The sequence below is a fragment of the Dromiciops gliroides genome, chromosome 2 (assembly GCF_019393635.1).
Source record: "Dromiciops gliroides isolate mDroGli1 chromosome 2, mDroGli1.pri, whole genome shotgun sequence".
NCBI lineage: Eukaryota > Metazoa > Chordata > Mammalia > Microbiotheria > Microbiotheriidae > Dromiciops > Dromiciops gliroides.
Window position 1 is genome coordinate 878,983 of NC_057862.1, and position 15,073 is coordinate 894,055.

The 15,073-nt window shown below is 49.2% G+C and overlaps 1 protein-coding gene across 1 annotated transcript in view; it reads right to left on the minus strand.

The window, feature by feature from the left end:
- Window positions 1–15,073, minus strand: part of ADGRA1 (adhesion G protein-coupled receptor A1) — a 299,237-nt gene that overhangs the window by 240,653 nt on the left and 43,511 nt on the right. The window contains exon 2 of the mRNA XM_043988669.1: window positions 13,227–13,298. Coding sequence (XP_043844604.1) covers window positions 13,227–13,298 — 72 coding nt within the window. The remainder of the gene's footprint in view (window positions 1–13,226; window positions 13,299–15,073) is intronic.

Here is a 15,073-nt window from a genome sequence, read left to right on the forward strand (position 1 = left end):
CTCACCCAAAAACCAAAGGAATGAATGAATAGACAAACAGATGAATGAATAAATAAATAAACAAATAATTAAAAAAGAAGTGAGGCAGGGAACAAACAAGCTGAAGAGCCTGGACTGGTTGAAACTCCCTCCCTTAGGAGCCAGGAGCTGCTGGCCCATCAGCTTCTCTTGGCCTGTGAGCGCCTCTGGGACCAGAGCTCAGGGGGTTTCTCAACATTCTCCTCAAGGGATTCAGCCTTGAAATACAAATGACAAATGTCTTTCACCATTTCCATTCCAACCAGGCTTTACTCTATTAACTAGACTGTTACCATGACCATTCAAAGTAATTAGAGGATTTCTCTCAGCCCATGGTGTGCTAGTATGGGAGGTATTAGTCTTAAATCTATAGAATCCCGAACTTTATATCTAGAACACGGCTTAATTTAAACCAGGAGGGAATAAGCACCTGACCTGCACAGGTGCTGCTGAATGGAGGGGGGAAACACAAGCTGAGTCCATTACAGACTGATATTACACAGCCTCAGCTGGGCTCTCCCTGCTGCAGGGCAATCCTCCTCCAGTTCCTTTATCTGCTGACTGCCCTGCTCTCTAGAAGGGCTTCCAACCTTCTTATCCTTCCTCAAACCTCCCATGGCTCCCCCCGCCTCCCCGCAACTGAAACTCTGCCTCCTATTTTACAGAAAAATGGCAGCCATCCATGTAAATGCCCTCCTTTCCCCTCTTCCTCCTCCCCTTTCACTGGTGACCTCTGCCACTCTCCTCATTCAATCCTGTCTCACATGATGAAGTGGCCTTTCTCCTGACCGAGGCCAGCCCCTCTGCCTACTCAAGTGAGCAGATCGCTCCAGCAGATCACTCCCTCTGTTGTCCCCCCTCTTTCACTTATTTTCAATCTCTCTTTGTCTACTGGTTCCTTCCCTACTGTCCACAGACACACTGTGTCTCCCCCAACCTGGGGAAAAAACCCTCTTGACCCCTCCCTCCCTGTTAACTATCACCCTGTTTCTCTTCTGCCCTGTTGTGGCTAAACTCCTTGAGAAGACCACATACAATTGTTCCTTCTACTTTCTTTCCTCACTTGTGTGTGTGTGTGTGTGGGGGGAGGTAATTGGGGTTAAGTGACTTGTCCAGGGTCACACAACTAGTCATTGTTAAGTGTCTGAGGCCGGATTTGAACTCAGGTACTCCTGAATCCAGAGCCGGTGCTCTATGCACTGCGTCACCTAGCTGCCCCTTTTCCTCACTTTTCTTAACCCCACAGTCCAGCTTCTGACCTCATCATTCTACCACAACTACCCTCTCCAAAGTGACCAACGATCTCTTCGCAGCCACATCCAAAGGTCTTTTCCCCGTCCTCTTTCTCCTTGCTCTCTCTCCCTCTCTTTCTGCAGCCTCGGGCACTGTGGGTCACTCTCTCCTCCTGGATCCTTTCTTCTCTCTAGGTTTCCAGAACACCTCTCTCTCCTGGTTCCCATCCTCCCTCTCAGTCTCTGTTGCTGGATCCACCTCCAGAACACACCCTCTAACCTTAGGTATTCCTCAGGGTTTTGCTGTGGGCTGTCTTCTCTTCTCTTCTCTTCTCCCTCTATATAACTTTACTCAGTGATCTCATCAGTTTCCATGGATTTAATCACTCTCTATGCTAAGAATTCTCAGATCTGCAATTTCTGTCCTGACCTCTCTGCTGCCCTTTGATCTTCTATTTCCCAACAGCCTTTCAGACATCTCAAACTGGAAGGCCAGTGGACATCTTTGTTTGTGTGTTTATTTGTTTTGCGGAGCAGTGAGGGTTAAGTGACTTGCCCAGGATCACACAGCTAGTAAGTGTCAAGTGTCTGAGGCCAAATTTGAACTCAGGTCCTCCTGACTCCAGGGCCCATGCTCTATCCACTGCACCATCTAGCTGTCCCTGGGCCCCACTTACGATCCAATGTTTTGTTACTGCTCACACACTAAAAGACACGAACAAAAACCCCAGAAATCCCACACTCCCCAGGCAACAGAAGGGTCACCCCAAAGTACTCCCGGGATGGATGAGAGAGTTTTTAACCATGGCATTTGATGACTGTCTCAAATGGCACGAAGTAAACTTGATTTTCCCATGGTGGTTCAGTGAACATCTAAAGTGAAAAGTTCTGTTCAGGAGCAAATCCAAGCCCAAGGGGAAGGGAGGAGATGATTATATTTCTGGGATTTGGTGTTGTGATCATGAATTTTCCCCGTTCTGGGAAAATGAAAAAAAACGAAATATTTGGGGTTCTACACTGAGTTTGAGCTCCTGTGAGGCTAATGCAGTCTTTCATCAGGGGAGAGGGGATGCAGTGACATCTTGACTCATACAGGTTTTAGCAAGCATGAGGAGTGCTGAGCAAGCCTTGAGTGCTTACGCATCTTCTTCTCATCTAAATTCGTCAAATACCCAATTTGGCAAGTTCCAAGGGCTGAGGTATGACTGGATCCAAAATGCTGTTTGGCATTCAAGGCCCCGAGTAACCTGCCCCCTCCTCCCTTTGCATCCTTCTTAGACCTTCCTCCCCCTCCACATACTCTGATGCCAACCTCCTGGCTGTTCCACAAACAAGGCCCTCCATCTCTCAGCTCTGGGCATATTCTCTGCTTGTCCTCCGAGCCTGATTGCTCTTTTTTCCTTTCCTCTCACTACTGACCCCCCGACTTCCTTTAAGACCATCTCAAGTCTCACCTTCTACAGGAAGTTCATCCTCATCTCTCTAAATTCTAGTGACTTCCGTGTGTTAATTATTTCTTATTTATCCCGTATAGAGCTTGTCTGTCCATAATAGTTCGTTTTATTGTATCCCCCATTCGGTTTGTTTTGTTTTGTTTTTGTGGGGCAATGGGGGTTAAGTGACTTGCCCAGGGTCACACAGCTAGTGTCTGAGGATGGATTTGAACTCAGGTCCTCCTGAATCCAGGGCTGGTGCTTTATCCGCTGCCCCACCCCATTCATTTTTAAGCTCCTTGAGATGTGGCAGCTGAAAGATGAAATGAGTGAGGGAGCAAAGGTTTGATCTTCGGAGAATATCATTTTATTAAGTAATGCATGCCGACTGCCTGACCAACTGGGCCAGACCTCCCTGCCTTAGGCCTAGACCCCAAACACAGGAGGAGACAGACTTATACATTAAAAACGATTGATCAAATAAGGCCAATGGACAAAAGGAAACAATTCATTGGGTAACCTGATTCCTAGTTGGATGAAAGATTTGGGACTTTCCAAGTTGGGAGGGGGGACAAAATCAGAAAAAGAGGTGCCCTGATCCTCCCAAGTGTCTGTAAACAGTCAAAGGAACATGAAAGCATTATCTGATTGATCAGTATGGGGTCAGTTCTCAGATAAGATGATGAATTGTAAGATGTACAATTGTGAGAAAATTCCTTGCATCGATCTTTGGATCTGACCAGGTCTCTGGTCCTTGGCTAAGGGTCTCTAAGCAGCAGGGAGAGGGTGTCCAGCTTCCCAGTCATGCAGGGAGCCATTCGAACAATGCAATAAGCTTCTCTCCCAGTTCCCACCATTGAGTCAAGTTTTCTCACAAGCCAGAAATTGGGCTAGACCCATAACTGAATAGAAAAAGAACCGGGCTTGCTGGAGAATTGGGTCACAAGATGGAGTCAGTGTGGTTCCCTCCATTCCCACCATGATGCTCTTGCTGTCCCAGTCACCTCAGTTCCCTCAGAGGGCAGGGGCTGCCTTTTGACTCTCTTTATATCCCGTGCCAGCCCAGGGCCTCTATTTTCAGGAGGAAAAAGTACCTCGGTGCCCCAGGCTTACACCAGAAGGAGCTTTAGAATCAAGGCCAGAAGTCCTGAGTGTGATACCCTGTTCTACCTTTCATTCACCATGTGACCCGGGGTGATTCCTTGTCTTCAAAACCAACCTCCCAGATGGGTTGTGATTAGGGGAGGTCACAGCTCTCAGGCACGTGGTGTGTGGCTGCCCAGACCCTGGTCTAGGCGAGAGTGAGACCTGGTAGAGGGCATGGGGGCTGGGGTTGGTGAGTCCTGTTTTCAGGCCAACCTGCACATCTCTGCCATCCATCCCTCCTCCCCTGGGCTCCTTCAAAAGGAGGGAAAGGGTTGCTTAGAAGAGCCCCAGTGGTCCTTCCAGTTCTAGCCTTTCCCATACACTTGATCCACGGCCTCATCGCTGGAATCTCAGCCCAGCTCCCCTCCAATTCCCCACTTCACTCAGGCTGGATGACTGACAATGGCCTGCCCATGCTGTGAGAGCCCGGGCTGGTGCCCAGCCCCTTTCTGTGCTAAAGACCAGGGGCTCTGCAGGGAAGGGCTGGGGACCCTCCCTTTGGGGTCTCTGCAGCCCCCCTTCTCTTTGTGCTCTGTCTCAGAGATCTCTCACCTCCCTTGGAAATGCTCCCATGGCCCTGAGCTCCATCCTCACACTCTCCCCTGTCTGTCTGAGCTCCCTGTCTCCTTCCCCTGGGGAGATCTCGTCCTTCCAGCTTGGTGACTGCCTCCTCCTCCTCTTCCTCCTCCTCTTCTTCTTCCTCCAACTCCTCCTCTTCCTCCTCTTCCTCTTCCTCCTCCTCTTTCTCCACCTCTTCTGTGAAGCCTCTTCTGATTCCCCTAGTCATACCTGCTTCCCACCTCCTTCTTATAAACCTCAGTCCTGGGTCTAGGGCCCTTCTAAGTGGCAATCACAATACAATCTTACTTACCCCCTGTACCCTCCTCCCCCGCCTCACTGGGCAGTGCACAGCAGCCTTTTATCTGCAGGATTCTGTAGGGGTAGACAGAGGGGTAGGAGCTGTTCAGCTCAGGGTGTTCTGCCTGTTCCCTGCTACAAGTCTCTGACCCCAGACTGGCCAGAAGCCAGTCCTGGACTTTCACAGCTGGTCTCGGTGGGCATGCTTACATCAGAGAATTTCCTTTCGGTCTGGAGCCCTCAGGAGCCCTGAAGACTTCCCTCTGTGGGACTGGGGGATGGTGACATGTCAATATGTTTCTCCGCTGGGAAACCCTCAGGTTCAGAACAAAAGAAGACAGGAAACAGGAATTCACAGAGCAGGCACCCCAGAGTGTGAAGGGCCAACCTGGGCCAGGTCCAAGGCTTTGCTGACAAGAGGGGAGCCTCTACTCTGCCCTCCCAGAGCCCAGGACTCTTCTGGTTAGCTCCCACCTGGTGTCCTTCCATCAAATCTAAATGTATCTGTGACTTCCCAGAGTCACAGGTTTGTGAGGGCCTGCCAGGCGTCTCCCCCAGGACTGAAGCAAGAGAACAGGTGCAGGCTCAGAGGCTGTTCTCTCAGATACCTTCATCCCTGCCTGGTCCTACCCTCCGCTTCCCTGCCCTGACCTCTCTCTGCAGACCAACATTCGGTTTCTACCATTCCCAACAGACAAGTAAATGGCCTAATCCCCTTCTCTGTCATCATGAATTTACCTTTAACTAAAATGAAGGACTCTGACCATCACATTTGTCTTCATTCCTTCACCAGTGCAGACTCACAGCGAGCTGAGTTGCAGCTCCTCTGGGCAGCCTGGCTGTTAGCTCAGACTCAACCCAAGCCTGCAGAGGGACCCCATCTTCCTCCTTGTTCCAAGAGACTCAAGCAAAGACCCCAGTGGCTCGACTTAACTTTGAAGTTGTGAGGAGCCAAGCACACACACAAACTCCCAGGCATGCAGCTGGGGCAAGACCTCTTCCTCAATGTTCTTCCTGCCCTACAAGTCAAGGAGTGCTTTGCTGCCCTCCTCATCCACCCCTACACACAGAGCATATGATGGCTTCATTGAAATGTCTTCTGAGTTCTCTATTTAATTCTCTGCAGGGATGTCATTTAATCAGCTGTAATTACCTGTTTGTGCATCATAACAGCTGACCTAATGTCCTGAGAAATGCTGCTTGTTGCCTTTGGGTGCAGGATAAAACAAACTGTATTTGCTTTTTCAAGGAGGAGGGAGATTCATTTATCTGTGAGATCCGAGCCTCCTTCAAATCTTCACCCGACGTTCCTTTATTCTGTTTGATTTCATCTTTAACGTTGGCCCATAAAGGCATTCTTGTTATTGTCTCCATGACCCACAAAAAATGGAGAGTTAAAAAAACAACAACAAAAAGCAGAAACTAATGTTATCTATTGTAAAAGCATGTGAAATGTGGTTTAGATATTTTTCTTCAAATATGAACTTATTAACCTTTCTTGTGTGTCTCCTTTGTTTGGTGAGTTAGCGCATCAAATATTTTGATCACCTCTGACTTCTTCAAAAGGAATAATAGAATCTCTTCCAATTTGCTGAAATGACATCTCTTCTCAAAGGTGACTAAGCTTAACTAAGCCATGTTATTTTGGGGGATAAACTGATTTCATTGCTTTTGAGAGGGCACTTCAATTATTTATTTCATTTTTCATGAATAAGGAATAATCTTGCAGGATATGAAATGTATTCTCTTAGCATGTGAAAATCACTGGATGCCTATGAGGCTTTGTAATTTTTGTGATGAGTTCTTTCTCATTCTCTCTTTATTGTTGTTTCTTTCTTTTTCTGTGGGGCAATGAGGGTTAAGTGACTTGCCCAGGGTCACACAGCTAGTAAGTGTCAAGTGTCTGAGGCCAGATTTGAACTCAGGTCCTCCTGAATCCAGGGCCAGTGTGTTATCCACTGTGCTACCTAGCTGCCCCCTTTATTGCTGTTTCTTTATGCTATTTATCTTTCTTGCTCTTTGGGGATAATGGAGAGAAATTTAACTTATACACATTTTCTTATTCTGCCAGATTCTGCATATTATCAAACATTTTAAGGGTAGACACTTCAGAAAAATTTCCTCTTTTCTATTTGGCTACAGAGAAGAGGACTAGAAAAAATGGGTAGAAGTTACAAAAAAGGCAAATTTAGAATTGATCTTAGGAAAATTTTCCTAATGATTGAAGCTATTTATAGGCAGCATGGTCTCCCTCTGGAGGTCATGGATGTTTTCTCCTCGAAGGTCTTTTAGGCAAAATCCAGATGGATCCTTGTCAGTTAGGTTTGAAAGGAGATCTGTGTTCAAGTAAAGATGTAAGTAGATAGTCTCTGAGTTTCCTTCCAATTAAGATCCAGTGAATTTCTTTATTGGCCCCAGAAATTCACCCAGGTTTGCAACCTTGGAGTCATCTTCAGCTTTTCACTCTAATTTATCCCACATACTGTCCGTTGCAGTATTTCTGATTCTTCTTCCTTAGCCTCTCTTGCATTCACCCCCCCCTCAAATCTGTCTTTGTCTCTGCCTCTCTGTCTTTATGTTGTTGTCATCTCCTCTCTACCCAATATGGCGGTGCTCATTTAGGACCTCTCACCTTTCATGTGGACCACAGCACCAGCTTCTTCATTGGAATCACTAAATCCAGCCTCTCTCCTGTCTGATCCATCCTCCACAAAGCTGCCACTCTGATCTCCCTAAGTCAGAGGTATGAAGTGTTAGCAGCCCCTGTTGTCTCTAGAAGATACAACTCCCCTGCTTGGTACTCAAGTCCTTCATACTGTGGACCTAATTTATCTTTGTGGCGTCATCTCCTGCCATCACACAAGCTGACCCCCAAGGTAGGAACACGCTCCTTCCTCCAGTCCACCTCTGAAAACTTTGAGGCCTCTCCACATTTCATCTCAAGAGTGACCTCCGTCAAGAAGCATTTTTCCCAGAGTCAGTTAGCACCATCCCCAAATTACTGTCTATTGAGTTTATGTATATGAGGACAGAGACTGTCTCACTTTGAATGGCTATGCATTGGATAGAGAACTGGACTTGAAATCAGGAAGACTCAAATGTAAATCCAGCCTCACACATTTACTAGCTATGTGGCCCTGGGCAAGTCACTTACCCCCTGTTTATCTCAGTTTCCTCATCTGTAAAATTATAAGAGCACCTACCTCCCAATATTGCTGTGAGGAACCAATGAGATAATAGTTGCTAAGCACTTAGCACAGTGCCTGTCGGAGAGTAAGCACTATAGAAGTGTTTTAATTATTACTATTAATTATTATTATTCTTGATGTGGTGCATGGGCACTTAATGAATAGTGATTGATCGATGAATTCTGGCATGGGAGGTTGTAATAGACAATAGCAAAGGGAGATTAGGGAGTGTTCCCACAAAATGATACTGACACCCTTGAAACACTGCAGGGAAGAAAACAAAGGCCCGTTTTAAATGGCTCATGGACCTTTGGGGGCCTCTTTGCTCCAAGCCTTTCCCCTGGGGCTTCTGACCAAACACCTCACGACATTCCCTTCTGTGTCCCCTCTCATCCTTGCCCAGCTTTCCTCAAGAAGGAATTGATTAAGCTTGGGAACGTTCCCTTGGTGATCTCCCACCAGACTCCTGAGCCCTGGCTCACGTAATCGGAAAGAGACGGGCCTTGTTCTCTTGTCCAGGACATGTGACCAGATTTCCCCCAGACCCACAAGCTTCTGAGGGTCGGCACTAACACTCCTCCAGCGCCACACAAGTGTGTATCCCCTTCCCACTGGAACAAAGAAAGGACAAACATATTTATGAAGTACTTACTAGGGGCCAGGCATTGTGCAAAAAGCTCTACAAAGATCTCTGGGGTAGGAGCAATTATGACCCCCATTTGACAGATAGGAAACTGAGGTAGACAGAGCTGAAACAACTCCATTAGGGTCAGCTGGAAAGGGTCTCAGGCTAGATTCACACTCTGGTCTTGATGACTCCAGGCCCAGGGCTCTTGGTAGCATGGCGCTCCCTACCTGCCAATGGGAAATGGATTCTGTTCCTGCCAGGTTGTCTTTGAGATGCCAGGGCCCTGCTATGCAATAAGGCTATGGGCATGGAGGAGGGGGAGAAGGAGGAGGAGAGGGAGAGGGAAGAGGAAAAGGAAGGGGAGGAGGAAGAGAAAGAGGAAGAAGGAGGAGGGGAAGGAGGGGAGAAGAGGAGGAGGAAGAGAGGGAGGAGGATAAAGAGAGGAAGAGGGAGGAGGGGAGAAGAGGAGGAGGAGGAAGAGAGGGAGAAGGGGGAGGAGAAGGAGGGGGAAAAGGAGGAGGATGAGGAGGGGGAGAGGGAGGAGGAGGGGAGGAGATGTGTGGGTGTTCACTTCATAACCAGCCTCCTTAGAAATGCAGAATTGCCGAGTGTTCCTTCCACTCCCGTAATTTATGTGTCAAGGATGTTTCAAGAAGACATGCAGCAGCCAGCCCGGATGGGTTTCTCCTTCCATTCACTAACCGCACGCCTGCATTTCCTGCTGCCTACAGTCTCTGTGAGGCTTCTAGTTTCCATGTTACTCAAACATTATATTGTTTCCGTTACAGACTTGAGCTTCAGAGTTCAGCGAGGTTGAAACGACCCAGCGTCCATCACTCTCTTTGTATAAAAGCAGCCTATTCGTGGGGAAGTCTTCACGCTGCTGAGATCATCTAGAAGCCAGGGGTGACTCTGTGCATGGCTCCCAGAGTGAAGAAGTGCCTCCCTGCAGGCACCGGGACAGTCCCTTTTCCCTCTGTCCTGTGGTAAGAGAGGTCTTCTGACCTACAGGAGGTAACTGTTGTCTGTTCAAGGTTTGCCAGGAGAGCAGATTTGTACTGTACGGATATCTGACAGGGGGACCCTCCAGCCAAACCACAATGCCCCATGCCCCCATGCCCCCAGTGCCCCCAAGCCACATGGGAGCTCCATGAGGCAGAGGTAAGAGTAAGAAGAAGCAGCTGTGGAGATAACAACAGTGCTTCCTCAAGGGGCTTACAATTGCTGGCTTCTGCCTATTAAATTTCTCTGGGAATCCAGTTAGTAATTCAGGCATCCCTTACAGCACAAGACCCACCATTTGTTCGTAAACACATGCTTCGATTTGGGCTCAGGGTAAGAATACCTCAAGCAGGGAGAGGTAGAAAAAAGGGGTGTGGGTGCCACCAGAGGCAGTGAATTTCCCATCACTCAGGGTCTCCAGCCAAGGCTGGAGAAGCATTTGTTGGAGAAAGGGTAGACGGGATTCTCATGAGACTAGACGGGGTCTAAGGTCACAGAGACCAGCAGCAGCAAAGGCACAGCGAACTTGTGCTCCCTGAGGTGCACTGGGGCTCAGCAGAGGTGGCCAGCTTGGGGGAGGCAGAAGGGGTATGGGGGATGGCAGTGAAGGACAGTTGGAATCTCATTGTGGGGGCTTAAATGGGCTCCTCCGGGAGGCTCCTGAGAAGGCTCTATCTGAAGGGAATGCACCCGTGGGGGATGAACAGCATATATAGAGGGGGAGACCAGGGAGGAGGCTGTGGGAAGGGTCCAGAGAAAAGTAGTTAGAGCCTGAAGTGGGGAAGAGCAGGGCCAAGCAGTGCCAGTGCCAGAGCACCCACAGGACTGGTGGCAGAGGAGAGGTGGGAGCCCCAGCAGCCCCCGAGGAGAGCTGGTCACAGGCACAAAGCCAGGTGAAGCTTGGAGACGTGGGCTCTGGGACTAGGGCTCATCCCTCACCGCTTCCTTCTTAACCTGGCCAGAATGACACAGTCCCAAAGCAAAGCTGCCAACCCCGACCAGCACAATTCCCTTGCACTTCCCCTTAGTGGGCTGACCCTCTGCCTTCCACAACAGTCGGCTTATCCTCGTGCTCACACATTATGGCTTGTTGCACTTGTCTGAGTAGATGGCAGCATGGACTGGGGGACGGGGCTTCACATAAAAAGGAGACCAGAGGCCCCTCGAGCAGGGGAGATCCTGAAGAGGGGAATAGGCCTAAGAGAACAGGACTGAGGGCAGAATCCAAGCAAACAGCCACATTTGGGAGGCCAAGAAGCCAGTGAATGAGCCAAGTGCAGCCACCAAGGGAGAAGAGGGAGGGGAGGGATGACACCAGCATCGCAGAAGCAAGGAGAGGGCGCCCATAACTGAAGAGGGAAGGTAGTAGGGCCCCCATCTGGACCAAGCCAGGGCAGAACAAGAGTTCCCGACCACATGCTCAGCAAAGGGGGACCCGGCCCCTGCTGGAAGGGCTCCAGGGAGGGGGAGCCCCTCCCTCCCGAGGCTTACCATCCCCCTTGGGCTCAGCTCGGGTGGCTACGAAGTTTGATCCCCCAGACACCAAGCCGACATTGACCCTTCTGCCCCATCTAGCTATTGTTCTTTCCTCTGGGGCCACAGAGCACAGGGGATCCCTTTGGGACACAGCAGCCCTTCAGATCCTTGTCCTCCCTGAGTCTCTTCTTCTCCTCGATGTTTCTTCAGCTGACCCAGAGCAATGGGGTGCAACATGAAGTCACCTAGACTTGGGATCTGAGGACATGGGTTCAAATTCTGCTTGCCCATGACCTGCTGCATGTGTGCCTCTGAGGAAGTCCCTTGATCTCTCCAGGCCAGTGTCTTCCTCCCTAAAGTGCTCCTGTCCAGCATTCAGTCATCTCTCTGCCCTCTGACCTAGCAATCTCCTGGATGCTCCCCAGCTTATCACTCTCCCCCTTACAGTATGCTGCACACAACACCCCAGGTGCTGTGTGGCCAGGGCAGAGGGCAAAGAGCAGGGAACTCTCCCCTTTCAAATCCCAAGCTCCTCACTTCTCTTTAGGCAGGTGAAGATTGCTTAGCCTTCCTGGGGGCCACAGCCCATGGTTCACTCCTGTGGGGCTTAATGTCTACTCCCACATGCACATCTTTCTTCAGAGGAACTCTAAGTCTCTCATGTAAGGGCAGGGCTCCATGGGTCGAGCACGCGCGCGCACACACACACACACACACATACACACACACACATGCTTAGAAGGAATTGCCTTTGCTAAGTCAGAACACTCAAACAGTGGGAACAAGAGTGAACCTCCACCTTCTCAAAAGGATCAAAGGCACAGTTGGAGGCCCCAGGAGCCTGGATGAAGGATGAGGGGAGATTTAGAAGGTTTGAATTCTGAGAGATTCCTGATGAAAAAGGGAGGACTGAGCTGTGGCAGAGACTGAGGAGGGTCATCGGCTCGACAGTTATCTCAGAAGAGAAAACCAAGGCTGGGGGAAATCCCAAGAAGAGTTTGGTTCTTTCCCCAATTCCCCTCCCTGTGCTTGTCTATTCACAGACACGATGATGTATTTTACTGTTTCATTATCCAGAAGTTTCTGGTAAGTGGAATTTTGCCTCAACCACAAAGAGTGGTGGCTGCCAGGAGGGAGATATAAATGTAAGGCTAGGCAGAGAAGCCACCCCAGCCTCCTTGTTAGGAACTTCCCTCTCTTGAGGCTCCAAGAGATTCATCTGGACTCATCCCTCTGAACAAATTCCGTCCAGCTGAAGAGGAGGGAGGCATGTGGCTCTTAGGGACCATTCCGTTGCTGTGATTGTCACTACCTACTGCATCCCTCCCAGGCAATCAGAAGGCCACAGTAGTCACTACATCATAGATATCAGGAGCCACCCCTCCCCCAGCCATCTTCATGCCATGCCGCACTCCCCCTTCCCACCACGTTTTGTCTTCTCCCATTAGAATGTCAGGTCTTTGAGGGAAGGGCTTCTCTTGAGCTCGTGGATTTGTGGCATAGTGTCTGGCCCACCGTAGGTGCTTGGCAATGGCTCTGTTTCCTTATTTATCCTGGAGTCTTATGGGTTTGCTGGAGACTCAGGACTTGTACCTGGAAGCTTGCTGACCACCTCATATCCATGGCCTCATCTGAGCTTCACAACAACCTTATGAGTTTCACCAGTGAAGAAACAGAGGTGCCGAGAGAATGAGGGGTTTGCTCTTGGCAAATGTCTGAGGGACCCAGGACTTCCAGGCTCAGAACACCTCAACACCTTCCAAGCCCCCTCCCTCTCTCCCCCCTGCCAGCTTCTACCAAGGGCTTTGCCCACCTCTACTTGAAGCTGGAGACTGAACATGGTATAGCAACCATTGCCTTCCCTTCCTCTCAGATGGTATGGTACCTCCAGGGCACTCCATGCCCTCTGACAAATATTCCAGCCTCACTGTCCTCTCAGCCTAGCTTCAGGTTGACCCCAAGTGGATAGGTGGCAGATACTGGGGCTCCAAAGTATCCCACCCCTGTGTCAGGGGGTCCCTGCTCAGCTTCCTTAGCTGCTGACTTCTCCCTCAATTCTCTCCTAGGGTTTCCTGCTAGGTCCAATGCCTGAAGAGCCTGGTACCACCACCGTGACCCATGCTGCCTGCCACAGACCCCCCTCTGCTCCTCCTGCTCAGGGACCCTGCTGAAGGTTGTCTATGTCTCCCCACCCCACCCTGGGAGTACCAAATGAAGAGGCGCAGGGGGCTGCTCAGGTACTCACAGTCTCTCCAGAGATGGCAAACCCATGAAGGCCCCACTCTTCACTCCCAAGATCTTGTTGTTGGTCAGGATCCTGGAAGAAGCCAGAAAAGAATTGGGTTAGGAAGACAAAACTATCCTGAAACTGAACAAAAACATAGACTTTCAGTCAACAACACCCCCAAAACCCTAATCACTGCATTAGTGCTCCTTTTAGCCCAAGCCCATGCAGCAATACATAAGAGAACAGCCATATTTGTAAGCACTTCCTCTTATTAAGCAGGTGAATGGTCTGTGACTGTCCGACTACCCTCAGGCACCAGGAAGTTGGCCCACAGCAGCCCTATAGCCAGGCCTCTTCAGAACAAGCTTCTGGGTGGTAGCACCTATTTATACTGGAGAGTGTCACTGCTTAAAGTGTTAAGTACATATATGTGTATGTGTGTAGGTATATACAACAGGGTTAGAAATGGGTGACAAACTTTAAAATTTGCAAAGCATGTTGACTTCATGGTTTCACATGTAACAGCCCTTCGAAGTAGGTGGTATCATTCTCTTTTTACATGTGAGGAAACTGATGGGTGGGTGGGTGGATGGATGGAGAGAGAGAGAGGGGGAGGGAGAGGGAGAGGAAAGGAGGAAAAAAGAGAGGAAAGGAGGGAGGCAGAGAGGGAGAGGTGGAGGGAAGAAGGGAGGGTAGGTAGACGGACAGACAGATGGATAGCTGGCTGGATAGATGGGCAGACAGATAAACAGATAGATGGATGAATGGATGGATAGATAGATAAGGAGGTGGATAGATAGATGTATAAGTGGGTAGATAGATGGACAGATGGATGTATATATGGACAGACTGATGGATGGATGGACAGACAGATGGATAGATAAGTAGATGGACAGATAGATGGCTGCCTGGCTGGCTAGATATAATTGTCATTAGGAGTGAGAGCTTGTACTATCCTTTCAGTATAACCAGTTAGTTACAGAATGGTAATGAAGTGACAGCAGCTCAGAGAATGATGCTGACCCCAAATTCCTTAGACTCTGATGAGTCAAAAGCAAAGGACTTTGACAAAGGCTGGGCACAACCTATCCAGATTCAGGACTGCAGATTACTGGTACCTTCCAAAGGAAGAATGCTCCTCCTGTAAGCCCCCATCAGTGTCACTCACTACTACCACAACCTCCTGACCCAGAGTCTATCCCAACTCTTTCCCTATTCAGTACAATACCACCATTGCTCTCCATGACCATTCAGCTGGCTCTGTCAGGAAAATCAGTCAATCACCTTTTATGAAGCACCTACTATGTGCCAGGCACTGGGCTAATTTCGGGAGACACAAAGAAAGGCCAAAGACAGTCCCTGCCCTACAGGAGCTCACAGTCTCACAGCAGAGACAATATACAAACACACATGTACAATTAATCTATACACAGAATGAATAGGAAACAATCAACAGAGGGAAGACATTAGAATTCCGAGGGATTAAAATATTTATATGGGATAAAAGAAGATGTGGATAGGGTGATTAACTTGGTAGGTGGAGTCAGCCTCAAAGGAGGCAAGACTGCTAAAGGTTGATGGTGTAGGGAGAGTCTGGAAGTAGCATTGAGGGGGAAGGAGTCTGCTGACTCTCCTCTAGGTCCATTGTGTTAGCCATGAGAGATGGTACCCTCAGCAGTCTGAGAAAGGAGGGGGTGTTACCTGGAGGGGAGCCAGGTCTCCATCAGTGCCAGAGATGGAGTGAGCATCAGAAGATTTGAAGGAAGACAAGGCATCCATGAGCCAGAGATGAGGAAGCAAAGAAATCCAGGCATAGGGGATGGCCAGTGAGAATGCTCAGAGCAGAGAGTCTCTAGTTTGAAGAA